The sequence below is a fragment of the Oncorhynchus masou genome, chromosome 1 (assembly GCF_036934945.1).
Source record: "Oncorhynchus masou masou isolate Uvic2021 chromosome 1, UVic_Omas_1.1, whole genome shotgun sequence".
NCBI classification, from domain to species: domain Eukaryota; kingdom Metazoa; phylum Chordata; class Actinopteri; order Salmoniformes; family Salmonidae; genus Oncorhynchus; species Oncorhynchus masou.
In genome coordinates, this window is record NC_088212.1 from 65,093,236 (window position 1) to 65,115,774 (window position 22,539).

The following is a 22,539-nucleotide window of genomic DNA, read 5'->3' on the forward strand; positions in this document are numbered from 1 at the left end:
ATACCCAGCTCTCCACAGAGATCATTTGTGGTCTACCGCATCCGTCATGTAGCACGCCATGTGGCCATCTGACCAAGTTAATTAGTGACAAGCCAATAAACATAAGGTCAAGTGACATAAGGTCAAGTGACATGCTAATTAATTGTCAACAAAGAAGCAGCTTCCATAGGCAGACATAATGAAGGCTAAGATGCATTACTAGACCTGTAATTCCACAGAGAGGCTTAGGTTGAATATGAATGGAAGGCTAATCCAAGATATCAGACAGTTGACCAACAAATAAGGTCTGGCAGTAGTCATATTAAAACGCCACACTAAACCCAACCAGAGAGGTGAGTTAGCGTGAGTTAGTAAGAGGTAGCATTGCTTTGCTCTGCCTTGCATATTACCTCAGAGAGTGACACCTCTGCCCTTGGGCCCAGCTGACTCTGGCTGACAGCACCAGGTTAGGGCCCCCACCCAGGGTTACGAGAAAATTAAGGGTAAACTGGGATCTCTGACGGGCAGGCAGTCGCTCCAATTACAAAGCCACAAGTCCTCAACGGCTGACCAGGGGGATGCAGGAATCCCATCACCCAAACGTCTGGAAAGACGAATGAAGGTGGCAACTGATAACTGATGAAATTTTATGTACTGACTACTCACTCTGGACAAGAGCATCTGCTAAATGACTAAAATGTCAAATGTAATGGCCCGAGGTTTGAAGAGCCCAGGGGAGGACAGAGTATTGATCTACCTGCCATCATCTTCTGGGCCTCATAGGGCTCCATGTAGCCATCGTTCTCTGTGCTGGCCTGGGTCACCTTCTCGGTGGTGGCCTGGGTCCCCCCATCCTGCTCCGCATCAAACGGGTCTGCATAGTCATCCAGGATAATGAGCTAGAGAGAGGGAGTAGGTGAGAAAAGATTAGAATACATTTTACTGCTCTGTTTAAAACCACAACACATTCCGGAGCCCAGAGAGTGACATTGCAGAGGCAGAAGATGAGGAGAAAATGTAATTGGAACCTTAGGAGAGGAGTGGAGGTGACAGTATTAGTGATAGTACCAGTCTGGGCTCTGCAGGAACATGTGATCTCCACACGTCACAACACCCAGACAGAAAAGAAAAAGAAAGAAAGACATAAATAACAGCATCTTTCTCCGTGTGCCTCAGTTCCACCATCTCCTCTTTAGACTTCATGCTCCCTGCTACGTCTAATTATACCATGGTACTCTGACAGTGCCTGCTTTTCAAAGAGCGAGGAGAAAAAGAGGACAGCCCACAACTGGTAAACGGCCTTAAAGAGAAACAATTCTACAGATTTACAGGGATTTGGCAGCGAGCCATGGCTAATTGCAGTCTTGCTCTCTTTACTAAGAATGTCTTGCAGAAGCTGACAATTAAGTGGACATCCTGTCCTAAGCCCCAGAAATACAGCCAACTCTTAGGGTATCAAAATGACTATCCACACACAGTCTCAGCATCTCTGGCCAGAGCAATTTCCTGAGCACCAAGAAAACTGCTCCCCTTCACATACATAATTCTCTTCCAGATAAAGTAAATACTTAATATTTATAAGTTCTCTTCCATCTGCCATGTTGGACAGGGACTCCAAAGAGAAAATCTGACTAGAGGGGGTTTGGACTGGCTACTACCAGTACCAGGAGGTGAACATACATGGGCTATCTTCAGTTGGGACTCTGGAGAATCAATAGTGGTGCCAGTCTGTTCACCCAGCGGGCAGACAGACGGGCTGGAGGAGTGTGTGTGTGTGTGTGTGGGGGGTCCAAAATCTGGGAAACAACTCAATGGAGACCTACCATGATTAAGTCAACACACACAAAATGTGCAGACAAGCATACTGTACACTGACAAGCACACACAGGACACATTCGCACAGACAATCACACACATGCAGTCAAGCACACACACGCAGACACACACACAGGAAAGGAGTCAATTAGCACTACACCCCATGAGTCATACTTTAGCAGGAAGGGGTTTGGTATCATTCTACATAAGCTCTTCAGTCATCTAGTGGACAGAGCTGGGAAATCCTAGGGTGAACTAGACTACCTCATGCCATGGCTGTACCGGCCAACCAACCAACTGTCCTTAAAAACAACCACAGCCCTTCCTCCACACCCTTCTCAGAAATACAGCCCACAGGGGAAGACACCTGCCAAGCCTCCCAGGCGGGGACTTTAAGGGGGAACCGAGGAATCCAGTACAGTACGATCTAAAGCATTTCCCCATACCCAGCCTTTCACACCACCTGGGAAAGCACCGTCCTTCTTCTGATCCAGTTTTGATTTCACTGAACAAGATAAGATACGATATACAAAACTGAAACCTTTGTGCAGAGCAGTAAAAAGTGAAAAGTTCACCTTGGATGATGTGAATGCTGCGTAGGGTAAGAGGAGCCGATGATTTTACAGGAAGAAGGTGGCATATACAGTCGTGGCCAAAAGTTGAGAATGATACAAATATAAATGTTCAAAGTCTTCTGCCTCAGTTTGTATGATGGCAATTTGCATATACTCCAGAATGCTATGAAGAGTGATCAGATGAAGTGCAATTAATTCCAAAGTCCCTCTTCGCCATGCAAATGAACTGAATCCCCCAAAAAAACATTTCCACTGCATTTCAGCCCTGCCACAAAAGGACCAGCTGACATGTCAGTGATTCTCTAGTTAACACAGGTGTGAGTGTTGACGAGGACACGGCTGGGGATCACTCTCATGCTGATTGAGTTTGAATAACAGACTGTAAGCTTCAAAAGGAGGGTGGTGCTTGGAATCATTGTTCTTCCTCTGTCAACCATGGTTACCTACAAGGAAACACATGCCGTCATCATTGCTTTGCACAAAAAAGGGCTTCACAGGCAAGGATATTGCTGCCAGTAAGATTGCACCTAAATCAACCATTTATCGGATCATCAAGAACTTGAAGGAGAGCAGTTCAATTGCTGTGAAGAAGGCTTCAGGGCGCCAAAGAAAGTCCAGCAAGTGCCAGGACCATCTCCTAAAGTTGATTCAGCTGCGGGATCGGGGCACCACCAGTACAGAGCTTGCTCAGGAATGACAGCAGGCAGTTGTGAATGCATCTGCACGCACAGTGAGGCGAAGACTTTTGGAGGATGGCCTGGTGTCAAGAAGGGCAGCAAAGAAGCCACTTCTCTCCAGGAAAAACATCAGGGACAGACTGATATTCTGCAAAAGGTACAGGGATTGGACTGCTGCGGACTGGGGTAAAGTCATTTTCTCTGATGAATCCCCTTTCCGATTGTTTGGGGCATCCGTAAAAAAGCTTGTTCGGAGAAGACAAGGTGAACGCTACCATCAGTCCTGTGTCATGCCAACAGTAAAGCATCCTGAGACCATGTGTGGGGTTCCTTCTCAGCCAAGGGAGTGGGCTCACTCACAATTTTGCCTAAGAACACAGCCATGAATAAAGAATAGTACCAACACATCGTCCGAGAGCAACTTCTCCCAACCATCCAGGAACAGTTTGGTGACGAACAATGCCTTTTCCGGCATGATGGAGCACCTTGCCATAAGGAAAAAGTGATAACGAAGTGGCTCGGGGAACAAAACATCGACATTTTGGGTCTATGGCCAGGAAACTCCCCAGATCTTAATCCCATTGAGAACTTGTGATCAGTCCTCAAGAGGCGGGTGGACAAACAAAACCCCACACATTCTGACGAACTCCAAGCATGGATTATGCAAGAATGGGCTGCCAGAAGATAATTGACAGCATGCCACGGCAGATTGCAGAGGTCTTGAAAAAGAAGGGTTCACACTGCAAATATTGACTCTTTGCATCAACTTCATGTAATTGTCAATTAAAGCCTTTGACACTTGCTTGTAATTATACTTCAGTATTCCATAGTAACATCTGACAAAAATATCCAAAGACACTGAAGCAGCAAACTTTGTGGATATTAATATGTGTTATTCTCAGAACCTTTGGCAACGACTGTATATGCTCCAACAGATCACCTACACAAAAATTGGTAGATTAGGTACTAGACTGTTTTTTTTAAAGACCCTTAAATGTGCTTCATACTGGCTATCATGTATTATACACCGATGGTCTGCCTCTTGCTTTTCCATCCGTTTTCGGGACATAATATAACTAAGACTAGTTTGCCACAGTGTAATTATGGGTTTTCCTCCTCTGTTTTTCTACTGTGATATTAAAAGAGGAAATGCATCCAATGCAAACACTCTTTGGCCTTGTTTTTCTACCACAAATAGAATACATATCCCGCACAACTTTAATTAAATTCAGCCAGTCAGGTTTCAGATGTTCCTGTTCCTGACACTGAAGTATTCAACAGTTACAAATGGCATGTTACCCCTCACATGGAGTATGTTTATCCACTTCACACGATATATCACCTTGGGTCTGTGTCCATCTGGAAACAGTAGCACAGCCCAAACCAGATACTAAGTCATCTTGACCAAAACAGAGGAGTGTACTTACAGCCAGCCCAGAGCACTGGCAACCCATTCTGACTGAACACATTCCACGTGGGAGAGAGTAAGGGAGAGAACCTCAGTGCGTTAAGCTGCAGCAGTGTATGCCAGGAGCCATCTGTGTGTCCACGTGGTGAACAGAGAAAGCCTGGTTTAGTAATTAAAAGGAAACTGTACCTTATAACTGGCATGCCTACAACCCCATACTTACTATATCTTAGTGTATATGAATGTAGATATTCGACGACTCATGTCAGTGCCCTCCTCAGAAAGGGCACGATACCTGACAGTAGGACAATTCTACCGTACGTCCTCATTCTACACCTTCCCCTTGTTAGTGTTCTGCCACAAAGCTGTAGCTAGCTTGATGACGGATGGTTGCCATGCCCACAAACATTATATTATTGTGTGGTCCTGTCATCAAACAGCAGGGACCAGAAAAGATGTATGTATTAAACGAGGTGGAAAAGAACATTGCAATCAAGCCAGACATACTGTATATTTAGCCCTGTGACGGGTCTTGTTCGCTCAATCAATCAGTCAGCAAATGAATGCTCTTTTTAGCACCTGGTAATGTTGCTGCTGCTGAGGGAGAGAGGAAAGCCATTCTGCTTGTACTCTGGACCCTGAAGCTGAGGTTGATACTGAGGCCTGTTCTGGATGGCAGCTTCCTGCCTCCCACCACCTCTCCTTATCACTTAGTACTTAGCTACCCCACCAGATGTTAATATTTTATAACTATTTTTTCCCCAGAGATTTTCATTTGTGTCGACAGCGATTTCTCTGCCTAAGATACCAAGAAACAGTCTTAAAAACGTACAAAAGCAATGGAATGGACAAACTACATTCCATTTGACACATCAATCTAACAGTTCCATATCCATTATTCAGAGAAAATGAAGTTAGGGAAACAAGCAAACAACTCAGTGCAAATTAAAGTAAAAGTTGGCATTTACCATACTACTTGGGTGTTGACTTTCCCCTGCCTTGGGCCACATCTAACACCAGTATTTGGTAGGAGGGGATCAATTAGTCTGTTTTGGGGAGTTACCCCTTCTCTGTGAAGGTCCTGCCACACTGCACTAATGCTACCCAGCTGTAGGAGTCGGGGAACATGGAGAGAGGGGAACGTCAGAGACGAGGCTCTGCCTGTCTGCTTCACTACCTGCCTTCCTGGGGCCTCCCTGCCCGCCTGCTTACCAGCTTCCCTGCCTGCCTCCCTGCCTCTCTGCCAGCCCGCCTCCCTCCCTGCCTGGCGGCCTGCTTGCCTGGGGACCCACCATCTGTCTGCTGGCATGTCAGGGTGTGTCAGGACCACAGCCAAGCCACCACACTTGTCATGAAAGTCAAATTCACCCACAGTGAGTGCAATACTGCAGTGCTTCTATATAGAGTGCTATACTGTATGTGAGCTTTTCTAAGCAGAGATGTAAACTGTGAGTAGCCTCACAAAGTAACCTTTTAGGCTTATACCATCTCGCCCCCCTGGAAGCAGTCAGGACATATCCCTACAGTGCAGCAGCACAGTGAGAACATACTTAAATAACTCCCAGCCTGGTGTCGTGCTGAGCTACCAGGTTCACCATGTCTTACACCTGCAGCTGCTTAGATAGCCTGGCAGCCAGAGTAGGAGAAATAGCCACACACTGCTTAAAAATACATTGCAGCTCTCAAGGAATGAAGTCCATTTCGAATCAGTGTGAGCCTAGTGAGAGCATTAGCTAAGAAGAGAGAGTGTAACAGGCACCTGCCACTTGGCATTCCACACAGTTAGCACAGAGAGTGCTTCTGAGATTACAATTGAATTGTGTTGCAGTCCTCCATTAGAACTAGGAAAATACACAATCTCCCTTCTCCCACACCATCACATGCAGACCAAGTGGATCTAACAGGCAATTCTCATATAGAGCATCTGGGGCCATAAATGGGAGAACATTAAAGTCTTAGTTTGTGGTCATCGTATAGGATGATAGGGTTTTGGCAGTATGCTGCACCAATTTATAGCTTTCCCCCACGTCCAAACTATTTAGTTAAATATGCCATTCCGTCATTGACATCTCATAAGCAAAATCCAACTCCTCAAACTATAAACACTAAAAAACAAATAATAATACAAGTAAACTGCTGCTGGATGCACCAGATAGTCATGTGTGCACGCGTGCATGTCTAATACGACAGCCAGGCCCCCTGCCAGCCATCTGAGTAGCCACCTGAACGACTGGTGACAGTAATGTAATGTGGAGACGTTACACAGAAATGTGACAAATGTCACAGCTGGTCCAGAAAGGATGAGGGATGTCAGAGCTATTGGGGGCTGAAGCCTCCCCCACCTCTCCCCCTACCAGGCCACCACAAGAGTCAATGGGGGGGGGGGCAGGAGGAATGGAGGGAAAGGGGGAAAAAAGGGGACTGGCATTTGTGATTTATGTCTCCACGCCACAGGGGATTTGAGCCACTGATAACCTAATACAACTCAGGGCTTAGCTGCTCGATTGAATTAGGGTGTTTCAAAGGGCTCTTTTTTTGCTGCCATGGCTCTTTTGTTCTTACGTTTTTTTTTTATGATATCAGAACTAATGACAACCATCTTAGAGAGGGGGATAAGGAGGGGAGAGGAATAGACTGCCCAGCATATGTTTACGCTCCTGTTTAGACAAATATTAATTTTAAAAAGGAAAATTGAACAACAGATAACATCACACAACCTGTTGCTGAATTCTGACTGCTCCAACTTATCTTCAACTCGAAAAACAGGACACATGCACTCAGCTCAGTTCCAGTCATCTGAAGCTAACAGCTTGCCATCAAACATTGCCACAAGGCAATTTACTAAAGCAGAACCAATTGCAACCTCCGTTGTTGACACAATACAGCCACTATCACTAAGATACTTGTATGATTCACAGATGGGAGAAGAAATCTGGTTAGGACTCAAATGGAACCCGATTGTGAAGCATGATTCCATCTGGGGGCTATGTTCCTCTGAAAAGACTGTATATATGGAGCTTTCCCACAACACAGCTCTGACATTAATGAAACTTTATTACGACGTCTCCTAAGAGACAGGGGTTGTTGGCCTGGGAATCAGCCTGTGGCTCCATGGGCCTCAACAAGGACGTGGCAACGCCAGCCCTGAATAACGACTTAAGAGCCAGGGAAGATAGCTGCTAGCTAATCAAATGATGTTTTCCATGAGCGCCCATTGTTTTCAATCAGTCACAAGCAATAGAAGCTAGAGCAACGCTAAGTGGAGGAGAGCACTTCTCATAAGTAAAGCGAAATCATGTTTGTCTTCTTGCAGCTGGATGAATTTGTCAGCTTTGCTTTTAGCCTTATTAAAGCCCCCTCAAAGTCAATGTTCCGTGGATAAAGCATGTTGCTTGATTAGGACAGACGGGGAAAAAAAGAGACAAATATTAATGTCTCGGGAAGACCTGTAGAGAAACAATTTAGAGATAAAAGCACAATCAGTGTTCAAGAACCTATTCAGCTGTTCAGATTATAGATCATTAGTACATGTGGTGACACTGGGTACAAACGAAAACATATTAAGACCGCCATTCTCTCCCTACATCGCCCAAACATGCATTTCCCCAGTCATAGATGACTTGCTTTGAAGGGAGTGAGGATTGAGGAAAGAGTGCAACACATGCTACTTCACCCAGCATGCTCCCTGTGGCAAGGGGATCCTTTCTAGCATCCAATGTGTTCAGCCATCTCTCTCCGTCTTTCCCCCAGTCAGACATCTGTGTTGTTCAAAGCACAGCTCACACTTTTCCATGTTAACCTATTTGTTTGGTCTCATTAAAAGAATCCCGACCACATAAAACAGGCTTCTTTAGATCTCTGGGCTGCTGCACATGTGGGGTGGCTTTTGACACGCCAGTCGGGAAAAGCCCGCTCATTTGGCACATGGAGAAGTGGTTTAGTGCGTCATTGGTCATATCCTTTGCATGGGAACACTTCCAAAAAGCAACGACAGTGACACGGATACCCTGTAAGCGAGACAAACATCAGAGCTGCATTATAAATGGGAGAAAAGAGGCACTTGACACTTCACCTTGAGCTAAAAAGAGTTCTGTCACACAGCTGTGTTGCAGTGTGCCCCTCCTACACTTGTGAGTGGGATATAGGTTATGCAGCAGGCAGAGCTATTCAGGCCTCACAGCAGTCATGTTTTCCCACACCCACACTACAGTCACACCAACACAAGGTTTAAGGGAGCACTAAATCCTACTGATCACCTACTGAGGGATGACACGCTCGTGATAATCACAGACCTAGCCTCTACTGAAGGTCTGTACTTTCACGGCATGTTGTGCGGATGATCCATAGAGAAAAAAACAGGATTAAGAACAATGCATTCTACATTTGTGAGGATGTTTTACCACTGCCGTTGAAAGTTAGTGACAAAAGAATGTTACACTGCCAGTCTGCCACAATATCAGCTTTATGCATTTTCTCTTTATCCCTGAAGTGAGACTCAAGGTCGCAGGTCGTTTCTCTGACAACGCCATATGGATCCTCAACAATGTTACGAGGGAGCTGCTGCACAAAGTTGTTCTCCTACTTATATATATATATATATATATCCCATTTAGCAGACGCTTTTGTCCAAAGCGACTTACAAGTCGGCTGGGGCCACTACTTTTACATATGGGTGGCCCTAGCGGGAAACGAACCCACGACGCTTGGCGTTGCAAGTGCCATGCTCTACCGACTGAGCCACACAGGACGCGGTTTCTCCTACTTCCGGCGCCGACAGAGATGGCCGCCTCGCTTCGCGTTCCTAGGAAACTATGCAGTTTTTTGTTTTTTTGTTGTTTTTTTTTGTTTTTTTTACGTGTTATTTCTTACATTAGTACCCCAGGTCATCTTAGGTTTCATTACATACATTCATTACATACAGTCGAGAAGAACTACTGTATATAAGATCAGCGTCAACTCACCATCAGTACGACCAAGAATATGTTTTTCGCAACGCGGATCCTGTGTTCTGCCTTACAAACAGGACAACGGAATGGATCGCATGCAGCGACCCCAAAAACGACTCCGAAAAAGAGGGAAACGTAGCGGTCTTCTGGTCAGACTACGGAGACGGGCACATCGTGCCCCACTTCCTAGCATTCTTCTTGCCAATGTCCAGTCTCTTGACAACAAGGTTGATGAAATCCGAGCAAGGGTAGCATTCCAGAGGGACATCAGAGACTGTAACGTTCTGTGCTTCACGGAAACATGGCTCACTGGAGAGACGCTATCCGAAGCGGTGCAGCCAACGGGTTTCTCCACGCATCGCGCCGACAGAAACAAACACCTTTCTGGTAAGAAGAGGGGTGGGGGTGTATGCCTTATGGCTAACGAGGCATGGTGCGATGAAAGAAACATACAAGAACTCAAATCCTTCTGTTCACCTGAATTCCTCACAATCAAATGTAGACCACATTACCTACCAAGAGAATTCTCTTCGATTATAATCACAGCCGTATATATCCCCCCCCAAGCAGACACATCGATGGCTCTGAATGAACTTTATTTAACTCTTTGCAAACTGGAAACCATTTATCCGGAGGCTGCATTCATCGTTGTTGGGGATTTTAACAAGGCTAATCTGAAAACAAGACTCCCTAAATTTTATCAGCATATCGATTGCGCAACCAGGGAAAAACCTTGGATCACTGTTACTCTAACTTCCGCGACGCATATAAGGCCCTGCCCCGCCCCCCTTTCGGAAAAGCTGACCACGACTCCATTTTGCTGATACCTGCCTACAGACAAAAGCTAAAAAAAGAAGCTCCACGCTGAGGTCTGTCCAACGCTGGTCCGACCAAGCTGACTCCACACTCCAAGACTGCTTCCATCACGTGGACTGGGACATGTTTCGTATTGCGTCAGATAACAACATTGACGAATACGCTGATTCGGTGTGCGAGTTCATTAGAACCTGCGTTGAAGATGTCGTTCCCATAGCAACGATTAAAACATTCCCTAACCAGAAACCTTGGATTGATGGCAGCATTCGTGTGAAACTGAAAGCGCGAACCACTGCTTTCAATCAGGGCAAGGTGTCTGGTAACATGACTGAATACAAACAATGCAGCTATTCCCTCTGTAAGGCTATCAAACAAGCTAAGCGTCAGTACAGAGACAAAGTAGAATCCCAATTCAACGGCTCAGACACAAGAGGCATGTGGCAGGGTCTACAGTCAATCACGGACTACAGGAAGAAATCCAGCCCAGTCACGGACCAGGATGTCTTGCTCCCAGGCAGACTAAATAACTTTTTTGCCCGCTTTGAGGACAATACAGTGCCACTGACACTGCCTGCAACGGAAAAATGCGGTCTCTCCTTCACTGCAGCCGAGGTGAGTAAAACATTTAAACGTGTTAACCCTCGCAAGGCTGCAGGCCCAGACGGCATCCCCAGCCGCGCCCTCAGAGCATGCGCAGACCAGCTGGCTGGTGTGTTTACGGACATATTCAATCAATCCCTATACCAGTCTGCTGTTCCCACATGCTTCAAGAGGGCCACCATCATTCCTGTTCCCAAGAAAGCTAAAGTAACTGAGCTAAACGACTACCGCCCCGTAGCACTCACTTCCGTCATCATGAAGTGCTTTGAGAGACTAGTCAAGGACCATATCACCTCCACCCTACCTGACACCCTAGACCCACTCCAATTTGCTTACCGCTCAAATAGGTCCACAGACGATGCAATCTCAACCACACTGCACACTGCCCTAACCCATCTGGACAAGAGGAATACCTATGTGAGAATGCTGTTCATCGACTACAGCTCGGCATTCAACACCATAGTACCCTCCAAGCTCGTCATCAAGCTCGAGACCCTGGGTCTCGACCCCGCCCTGTGCAACTGGGTACTGGACTTCCTGACGGGCCGCCCCCAGGTGGTGAGGGTAGGTAACAACATCTCCTCCCCGCTGATCCTCAACACTGGGGCCCCACAAGGGTGCGTTCTGAGCCCTCTCCTGTACTCGCTGTTCACCCACGACTGCGTGGCCACGCACGCCTCCAACTCAATCATCAAGTTTGCGAACGGCACAACAGTGGTAGGCTTGATTACCAACAACGACGAGACGGCCTACAGGGAGGAGGTGAGGGCCCTCGGAGTGTGGTGTCAGGAAAATAACCTCACACTCAATGTCAACAAAACTAAGGAGATGATTGTGGACTTCAGGAAACAGCAGAGGGAACACCCCCCTATCCACATTGATGGAACAGTAGTGGAGAGAGTAGCAAGTTTTAAGTTCCTCGGCATACACATCACAGACAAACTGAATTGGTCCACTCACACAGACAGCATCGTGAAGATGGCGCAGCAGTGCCTCTTCAACCTCAGGAGGCTGAAGAAATTTGGCTTGTCACCAAAAGCACTCACAAACTTCTACAGATGCACAATCGAGAGCATCCTGGCGGGCTGTATCACCGACTGGTACGGCAACTGCTCCGCCCTCAACCGTAAGGCTCTCCAGAGGGTAGTGAGGTCTGCACAACGCATCATCGGGGGCAAACTACCTGCCCTCCAGGACACCTACACCACCCGATGTTACAGGAAGGCCATAAAGATCATCAAGGACATCTACCACCCGAGCCACTGCCTGTTCACCCCGCTATCATCCAGAAGGTGAGGTCAGTACAGGTGCATCAAAGCTGGGACCGAGAGACTGAAAAACAGCTTCTATCTCAAGGCCATCAGACTGTTAAACAGCCACCACTAACATTGAGTGGCTGCTGCCAACACACTGACACTGACTCCAGCCACTTTAATAATGGGAATTGATGGGAAATGATGTAAATATATCACTAGCCACTTTAAACAATGCTACCTTATATAATGTTACTTACCCTACATTATTCATTTCATATGCATACGTATATACTGTACTCTATATCATCGACTGCATCCTTATGTAATACATGTATCACTAGCCACTTTAACCTATGCCACTTTGTTTACATACTCATCTCATATGTATATACTGTACTCGATACCATCTACTGTATCTTGCCTATGCTGCTCTGTACCATCACTCATTCATATATCCTTATGTACATATTCTTTATCCCCTTACACTGTGTATAAGACAGTAGATCAGGAATTGTTAGTTAGATTACTTGTTGGTTATTACTGCATTGTCGGAACTAGAAGCACAAGCATTTCGCTACACTCGCATTAACATCTGCTAACCATGTGTATGTGACAAATAAAATTTGATTTGATTTATTCGTTTTTTTATTTTTTTATAAAGCACTTTCTATTCTCATTCCAAGGTTCTAGAAACCCGAGTGACACAAAACATATTGCGTAACGCCGAGCCAAGAGGCACGCAGCACTTTGGACAGTAGAGCAGCAGGCTTCTCACTGAGGCAGAGCCTTTTCTTTATTTTTATAAACCATTTATTTCATTTGAGCTTACTGGGCCTGAACAGGTGCTTCTCTACTTCTAATGTAATATCACCTAACGTCAGGCCAGTAACCCAAGCACAATGCGTCACCATCCTCCTCGTCTCACAGTAATACCTTCTGTACTCTACCTTTTCCGTACGATCCCCTATTTTATTCCCTTTTTTAGCCGATCATCCCTTTCTTTGAAAGAATGTCTCTTTTCAACTCTTGCAGTTCCCTGTGCACTCAAGTGGGACCAAGTCCCACCTTCTCTCCAGAGAGCCCTTATAGCATACCGAGGACCTCGGCTGGAGGGTGGCTGCCCCACATTCAGGCTCTCTTCATATTCAACAGATATTCAAGATTAACACTTGAGGATACGCTTGACAAAATCCAATTTCCTTTCTCTGCTCTCTTTCCCTCTGAAATAGATGTATGACTCTTTGAATGAAAGGAAGAGGGAGTAGTGGTTAAGTTGTGAGGAGGAATGGGCTTGTTGTTGGTCCACTAGATGCATAAAAGGCTGAGGCACACACCTGCAGAAGTTGTGTTTGGGAGAAACAGCCTTAGATAAAGTTATTTTTTTATTAAACATGTAGGCCAGTTGAGAACAAGTTCTCATTTACAACTGAGTCCTGGCCAAGATAAAGCAAAGCAGTGTGACAAAAAAACAACAGAGTTACACATGGGATAAACAAACGTACAGTCAATAACACAATAGAAAAATCTATATACAGTGTGTGCAAATGTAGTAAGATTAGGGAGGTAAGGCAATAAATAGGCCATAGTGGCAAAATAATTACAATTTAGCATTAACACTTGATAGATGTGCAGGTGATGTGCAAGTAGAGATACTGAGGTGCAAACGAGCAAAAATAAATAACAATATGGGGATAAGGTAGTTGGGTGGGCTATTTACAGATGGGCTGTGTACAGATGCAGTGATCAGTATGTGGTTTGCTATGCTAGAGAAAGGAGACAAAAATGACAACTACGAAAAGTAGGGCTTGACATAAAAACAACAATGTGAATCCAGTGAGTATGACCTTTTGATTTGGGTGTGTGATTTATAGACAGTAAGGAAAACAAAATGAGGCAGGCCCAGGAGCCAGCTGTACATAAACAAAGCAGGGAAGTTTGATGTGACGAGGATGACTTGATTGGGGTCGGAAGCGTCAGATAGCCTTTGTGTGGTGAGCGTGTACACAGAACGCAGCACGTCAAACCCAACAGCTCCGAGACTGACAATAGAACTTGCAGGCAGGCAGGGTGGAGTCTTATGTCACCCTGCCATCGCTACGGGGCTTTCCACCTCCCATAGCAGGAGAGGGAGAGAGGGAAGGAGTCTTTACACGGACTTCACTTCAGCCTGACCTGATTAGGAGGTCACTAACAGAACATGACACCACAGCTTTGTATTGACACAATACAATGTCACAATCTCAAAGCCCTTGCCAGTTTGCTCAAGCTGCAACATGAGGAAATATTAACCTGCCTGGTTATATTTTAGCACAGATGTGAGAGCAGAGTCAACATTCCCAGACTGTTTGAGAGTGGAGAGCTAGCGGAGACTTGCCCAGCCCCAGTCAAAAGGGAACGTCACCAAGTTGTAAACGCTTCCCGTCAGGAAGGGAGCACTTCCTTAATCCTGGAGCAACCCTCTTGTTTCTTATTTTCCACCAAACAAAAGCAGACAGTCAGTGGCCTGGTTGCTTCACCTTTGGTCCAATCACTTCACCAAGCAATTTATATGGTGGCTGAACTATATTAGGCCTACACCTAGAGACAGAGTAATAAAACAGTGTTACATGTCATACAGTAGTAACTATAGGATATTATGGAAGGGGAAACAGCAGGGCACAATCTCGAACCCTACTCCGAACAAGATCTGTGTCCTACGAAGCCTAGAGAGACATCAGTGCCCATCCAGTCTATAATGAGAAGTACGGCCAGTTCCCCAGTGGTGCCCATGTCTATGGAGACCAGGACCCCACTGGCAGACACACACACACACACTCCAGCCTCAGCACCTGTCAGTGAGCATAGTTCATAGGTCAGCTCCACCGTGAAGGAAGGGCACAGACCTTAAAGAGCTCCACTCTACCTCCCGGATAGTAAATACAGAAACAGCGCAGCTTAACTCCCCTCTACACTATATCTAAAATACCATGGGATAATTCCTATGTTCTACACATAGAAATCTCAGCATAAGTCAGATATGGCCAACTACGTGGGGAGAGCAGCAGTGTTTGGTGTACTCAGAGTTGAGGTTAACGGCCGTCCTACGGTTAGCTATCAGTGGGGCAGTTAAAAATACCAGTGCTTCACACAGGCTTTCTGTACATGCCTTGGATGGCATGAAACCTCAGGGCTCAATTATTTTCCTTTTAATCCGTGTATGATGATGTGCTCACCAACCAGGGCTTCCCTTACAGGTTCTACTACACTGTGTTATTAAACAAAACAGTGCCATGTGGCCCCTGACAACTGTCCTGACTACAGTGGCCAATAACTGCCTGCATACAGGGCCGGTATTATGTGACCTGTTGGGTTCACATGAGCCAGGCAGGTTGTACAGCTAAAAGCCTAGAGAAATACACAGTGGAACAGCTACAGTAACCCTCTTTAGGAAAAACAAAGAGAAGGGAAATGGTTTAATGCAACTGTTTCCACATTTCAGGACTAGAATTGTACATGGGGGTTAATCCATTTAAAACTTTGTCATTGTGGTAAATTGGTTAAGTCGTCCCCCCCCCCCAAACAAATTGCAACAAAATGTTTTGTAACTGACAACAGATAGGTGCAGTGAAATGTGTTGTTTTACAGGTTTAGCCGTAGTAGAACGGAGCCCCTGGAACAAATTAGGGTTAAGTTCCTTGCTCAAGGGAACAGATTTTTCATCTGGTCATCTGGTCAGTTTGGGTATTCGAACCAGTGACTGCTTGGTTACTGGCCCAACGCTCTAACCGCTAAAAAGCAGGTGAAGACTCCTCTTAACCCATTGTAAACCTCTAGTCATACACCATATGCTACTCAGTATTTTCAGTATTAGGTATGCTATGCATCTTTCAGCATTCAAAAACACCCAATGTCATTACAAAGTTGTATAAACCTCTATAAACAGTCCACTTCAATATCAATGCATAATCTCTTTCCTGACCAGATCAAAATTCCACATCTGAGATTTGTCCTCATGTGATTCCTCCATGTCATAGTGTAGTCATCTTCCCCATGCAGAATGACATCATCCTGGTGGGTTGAGGCGGGGTGTAAATAAAGTCAGCTTTGTTGGCCCAGCACCAGCAGAGGTTCCTTCCTCCTAAAGAGCTCTTCCAGGATTCCTGCCTGGGCCATAGGAATTTAGAACTAACTAACTAACTGATTCCCTGTGCAACTGTTAAGGACAGAATATGATAAACCCATAAAAAAACACAGAAAGGTATTGTTTGGAGAAAGAAAAAAACACATGGCTGCCCAGTCCACCTGGAAATGCTTGACAATCTGTTGCTGGAAAACAATAGTGCCAGTTGCCAGGGCAGCTGGGATACCTTGAATAGTTCAACAAATGGATGGCCCTCTTGGACACTTCAGAGAACAATAATATGATTGATAACTACCCAACAGTCCTCTAACTGGACTACAAGGAGATGCTGAGCCAAAGCAATCATCTTAAACCAGGCTCAGCTGTAATTAAGGGGAAGTGTATCCATAGCAACCAACAACCTAAAAAAATATATTATCATTATGTGGAAAGTGTTCATTTCCTTGTGAAACACACCCATTGAAAATAACAAATGTTTTGATAATCTTTAAATGAAAAATCTAAATGTTGTCCCCTGCCATTGGACCTAACTAAGTTTCAATTCTACATAGTATCGCTATCTAGGCTCTATGGTAGGGATGCACGATATATCGGTGACCATAACAGAATTGGACTATATCAGCTAAAACTGCCAACATCGGTATCGGCCGATGTCTAGTTTAACGCTAAGGTGCAAAAGCAAGGTCAAAGCTGACGTGCATATCTATATAACGTAGGTACATGACGTAATGATGGCATGTAAAATTTTGCGCAACACAGCATTCCTAAACTTGCCCACAATGTCTGCTGTGTGGATTGAGCAGTCAACAAGTCGAGCAGTCATTTGAAAGAGTAAGAACATTTCAGCGAGACAACTCCAATGCGAAATCCATTAAAGCCAAAATAATGGAATTCATTACACTTGACAATCAACCATTCTCTGAGCACCGGTACACACTACCAAGTAAGCTATTTTTCAGATGTTGCCCTACCGGAGTGATAAAGGAATTTATATGTTTAAAGTAATGACTAAAGGATTCCACCCTGAAATCATATAATTGTATGAAAAGTGTTAGAGTAATAATTCCATAATGTGTGTGACTAGACCATTGTGTTACTATTTTGCAATATAAGCTGGGTAGAGTTGAGACATTCAAGGCCAACTGAACTGTCGACTGAAACTGACAACAGGAAAGAGGGCCCTTCCAAGGCTCTTTGACTTCAGAGTACTCTCTAAATAAAGAACTAACATTTTGCAGAATTCTGAGACTTTGTCAAATTCTTCTATTAACCAGGGTCTTACAAACATCTGGGAATTGGTCAAAGCTATAGTGATAGTCGAGTTCAACCATTGGGATAAAAATTCTTGTGACAGAGTTACACAGTAATAGCGTCACTGCTATTAGCGTCACGACATACATACAGTTGAAGTCGGAAATTTACATGCACTTAAGTTGGACTCATTAAAACTTGTTTTTCGACCACTCCACACATTTCTTGTTAACAAACTATAGTTGTGGCAAGTTGGTTAGGACATCTACTTTGTGCATGACACAATACATTTTTACAACAATTGTTTACAGACATTATTTCACTGTATCACAATTCCAGCTGGTCAGAAGTTTACATACACTAAGTTGGCTGTGCTTTTAAACAGCTTGGAATATTCCAGAAAATAATGTCATGGCTTTAGAAGCTTCTGATAGGTTAATTGATAACATCTAAGTCAATTGGAGGTGTACCTGTGGACGTATTTCAAGGTCTACCTTCAATCTCAGAGCCTCTTTGTTTGACATCATGAGAAAATCAAAAGAAATCAGCCAAGACCTCAGAAAAAAAATTGTAGACCTCCACAAGTCCTGTTCATCCTTGGGAGCAATGTCCAAACACCTGAAGGTACCACGTTCATCTGTACAAACAATAGTACGCAAGTATAAACACCCTGGGACCACACAGCCGTCGTAACGCTCAGGAAGGAGACACGTTCTGTCTCCTCGAGATGAACGTACTTAGGTGCGAAAAGTGAAAATCAATCCCAGAACAACAGCAAAGGACCTTGTGAAGATGCTGGAGGAAACGGGTACAAAAGTATATTTTTCCACAGTAAAACTATTCCAATATTGACATAACCTGAAAGGACGCTCAGCAAGGAAGAAGCCTCTGCTCAAAAACTGCCATAAAAAAGCCAGACTACGGTTTGCAACTGCACATGGGGAAAAAGTACATACTTTTTGGAGAAATGCCCTCTGGTCTGATGAAACAAAAATAGGACTGTTTGGCAATAATGACCATTGATATGTTTGGAGGAAAAAGGGAGAGGCTTGCAAGCCGAAGAACACTATTCCAACCGTGAAGCACGGGAGTGACCCCAAGCATACTTCCAAAGTTGTGGCAAAATGGCTTAAGGACAACAAAGTCAAAGTATTGGACTGGCCGTCACAAAGCCATGACCTCACTCCTATAGAAAATGTGTGGGCAGAACTTAAAAAGCGTGTGTGAGCAAGGAGGCCTACAAACCTGTCTCCCTAACACCAGCTCTGTCAGTAGGAATGGGCCAAAATTCACCCAACCTATTGTGGGAAGTTTGTGGAAGGTTACCCGAAACATTTGACCCAAGTTAAACATAAAGGCAATGCTACCAAATACTAATTGAGTGTATGTAAACTTCTGACCACTGGGAATGTGGTGAAAGAAATATGCTGAAATAAATAATTCTCTACAATTATTCTGACATTTCACATTCTTCAAATAAAGTGGTGACCCTAACTGACCTAAGAAATTATCTTTTTACTCGGATTAAATGTCAGGAATTGTGAAAAACTGAGTTTAAATGTAATTGGCTAAGGTGTATATAAACTTAACTGTACATACATACTATGGAACGGTGTTTGGGTCTTTGCATGTCAAAAAAGATACACTGTCAAAGCTGTACAAAAAGTCTGCAAACAAGCAAACACCGGCCACGAACAATGTGTTTACGATACCGCGTTGGTAATAAAGCATAATTTGTTCGACTGCAACTTCTGAAGTAGCAAGCTTTTGCTTGGTACCTAGCTAGCTCCAAATACAACCAGCCTGAAAACAATGACCAGTAAAAACTGCAGTCATTTTCATTATTCTTAGCAATGATTTAGGAATCCTTATGAGTAAGTATTAGCTAGGTTGCCACTTGTTGTTCCCCTATTGAAATTGAACTTCAGTTCATGAAAATAAAAAGCTAGCCAGCTACTTAACTCTGTTGCCCAACGCTAACGTTATAAGCAGTCAGCTAGCTTCATCTGGTAAGTGAGGCTCAACCTAAATAAGTATAAGGCACAATAGTTGAATTTGCGGTAATATTCAGGTTCTGATTGGTCAACAAGCTTAATTGACACATCAAATAGTATATTATTTTGACACGCAAAGACCCAAACTGCGTCCCATAGAAATCAAGGTTGAGAATGAAACGACTGAACAACAAAACAGCACAGCAAATAAAGTGAAGAAATAGGTTTTGATTATGTTTTACTGGTAATGGGGACGGCAAATCAGTTTACAATGACAGCCTACCCCGGCCTCTAACTGTACTAAAATGCTTAAAAAGACCTTTAAAATGTTAAATATCGGTTTCGTGTTTTTTTGGCAAGGAAAATATCAGATATCGGAATCGGCCAAAAATGTCATATCGGTGCATTACTACTCTCTGGTCATCATGAACTCAAATTTTTTACTGTATAGTTATTTACTGTATAGTGTAGTTACTCTGTTAAGCATTAAAATAGTAAAGGGTCAGCATGTTTTAACTTCTACTCTATAGGCCCACTGTACTCTGTGCCCTCTACTCTGTTTGCCTGGACCATATTCCATGTGTACCAGAAATAAGAATGAAAGAGAACATTTAACCTACCATGGGTGTTACATCTGGAAATGACTTTCACATAGCAGACAATTAAGCAGCACTTAAAACCCCTTTCAGGTGACACTTACAAAGCAATTCCTTTCAGACGTCTTCCTTGGTGATACAGTGTAAGTAAAGAGGTGTGTGTTTGTGTGGAGGTGGGAGTGGGAGTGGGAGGAGAACTGCACTTCCTGTAATGCTCTGACATTCAGCTAAAGCCAGCTATCAGAACCTGTCAGCTTCCATCCGATAGTAAGACAGGTATGAGACTGCTCATACGTCTAGAGACACCCACGTGTCACATGATGGATTCTGGTGCCCGTCCACCAGGAGGTCAGATGCCCCGGTAGTGTTTACTTCTGACATTTCTCCTATCACTACAAGGACAGAGAGGAGCAGAGTAGAAAACAGAACAACAAAGAGCTAGGCACATCCCCCAGAAGAGAGGATTGCCAGAGTCAAGGCTTTAAAGCAAGACTGAGATAGTGAGGGAATGAAGATGAGGAAAGTTCAGAACCCCAAGCACTGCTAATCTATAGGCCAGTCAAACAGCCTTGATTTATCCACACCAAGAGACTGCTGCTGGAGGGAAAATCACCGTAACACACACACACACACACACAACACACAAAATCAGATTGGAACAGAAAGCCAAAGACAAAGGGACGCGCGCTAAAGCCGTAACATGTCTATTCCATGGGAAATTAAAGAGCGTCGGATCAAACCCCCACACGATGTTGTGACGCTACTCGTAAGCTAATTATACACAACTGTCCCTTCAATGACTTGGCTAAACAACACCTGATTGGCTCACAGCGCCTGCTCTGATTCCATTATCTGAGAAGTGATCTGGGCTGGGGAGTGTTGGGGATGCTCAGGCAGCTGAGATGTGATCTGAGCTGGGGAGTGTTGGGGAGGCTCAGGAAGCTGAGATGTGATCTGGGCTGGGGAGTGTTGGGGATGCTCAGGCAGCTGAGATGTGATCTGAGCTGGGGAGTGTTGGGGAGGCTCATGAAGCTGAGATGTGATCTGGGCTGGGGAGTGTTGGGGAGGCTCAGGCAGCTGAGATGTGATCTGGGCTGGGGGGGTGTTGGGGAGGCTCAGGCAGCTGAGATGTGATCTGGGCTGGGGGGTGTTGGGGAGGCTCAGGCAGCTGATGCCCACTTGTAGCAGTCATCATTCCAACACGCTCAAATATACATGTAGAGTAGAGAAACACCATGCGTATGCAAGGAAAGAAAGCATAGAAACGAAAGAATGAGTGAAAATGGGATTTTGAGATTAACAACCGAGAATGGCAATTGAGACAGGAATCGGTCTCAAGGACAGGAATAAAACACGTTAATGACAAAACAAATAAGCCATGGTCTCCCCGGCTGCTAATGCATCACTTGACTTTATGAACCGCTGAGTCAAAGGCTGTTAAAAATGTACATGGAAGGAAAAGAGGGAAACAACCATGAAATAAATCTGTCAAATCTAATGTCTCCGCTAGCTGTGGGACAGCTGACTGTATTGTGTTTATGATCCTATACTGCGTGATTCTACACAGTGTACGGAAACTGGCTTATGGACTCAGAGGCCCCATTCAATCAACTGCTTCCGTGGGCCATGGTGGGAACTATAACTTGGCTCAAACACGGCTGCATAGGGTCTCCAGGCCAGAGCAACCCTGGTGTCTAGGACAGTTTATGAATTCAGAAAGCCACACAGCAATATATTTAGCCACATGATTTTACAAGGGAGACTTATGCACTATCACTTTTGTTTACACATTTCACAAGTTGTGCATGTCATCACTTTCATGTGTCCTTGAGAAGTTAGTGCCGAGTCGAGTAGGCGAGACCATGCCAGGGGGAAGAGCGATGATGAGAACATTTAAATTAGCTGAATAATAATTGATCATCTTCCTCTACCATGAAGGTCTTGTCATTATAAAACAGGAAAACATGAAAAAGAAAGAAAAAAAACATCAAGCTGGTGCTCTTACCTGTGGCTGGCTCCTACGTGCTCGTCGTCATAAAAGAAAGTCCATAATAGAGTCCATCAGGATGGACAGTAATGGGGGAGGCCTAAGTTTCATGTAATCACCATACTGTACATTGTATCATTGATGAACTAAGGCTTTCACACCCACCCCCCATTTAACTGAATGAAAAAGCTTTGGAGGGTTAAGATTAGACAAAACACTAGACGGCATAGACTCTGCTATTGGCAGCACAGGCATTAGGTAAGCAGTTATATAATTAGCATCCACTAGTCAAGTAATTAAAATATCAATGGGGTTCAGGCTGTAACAAGACAATGGTGTGGTCCTCTCTTCCTAGCTCTCTCTCTCCCTATAGGCAGCATTCAAACACTTCACTCCAGCCAGTACGATTGACTAGCCGATTCAGTTCCTGTATAGTGTCCATAACTTGTGAGGTCTACAATAGATCATGTTCAGTGGAAGAAATGGAATTAAGATCAGAATCCAAGCGTTCTTTGATAT

The 22,539-nt window shown here is 44.6% G+C and overlaps 1 protein-coding gene across 3 annotated transcripts in view; it reads right to left on the reverse strand.

Annotated features, from left to right (window-relative positions):
• LOC135548162 (SH2 domain-containing adapter protein F-like) overlaps positions 1–22,539 on the reverse strand; it is a 139,811-nt gene that overhangs the window by 111,936 nt on the left and 5,336 nt on the right. For all 3 annotated transcript variants that reach the window (XR_010456784.1, XM_064977493.1, XM_064977485.1), the window contains exon 2: positions 737–878. Coding sequence is in view for 2 of the 3 variants with exons in the window: in XM_064977493.1 (XP_064833565.1) it covers positions 737–878 (142 nt within the window). In the remaining variant the exon portion in view is untranslated. The remainder of the gene's footprint in view (positions 1–736; positions 879–22,539) is intronic.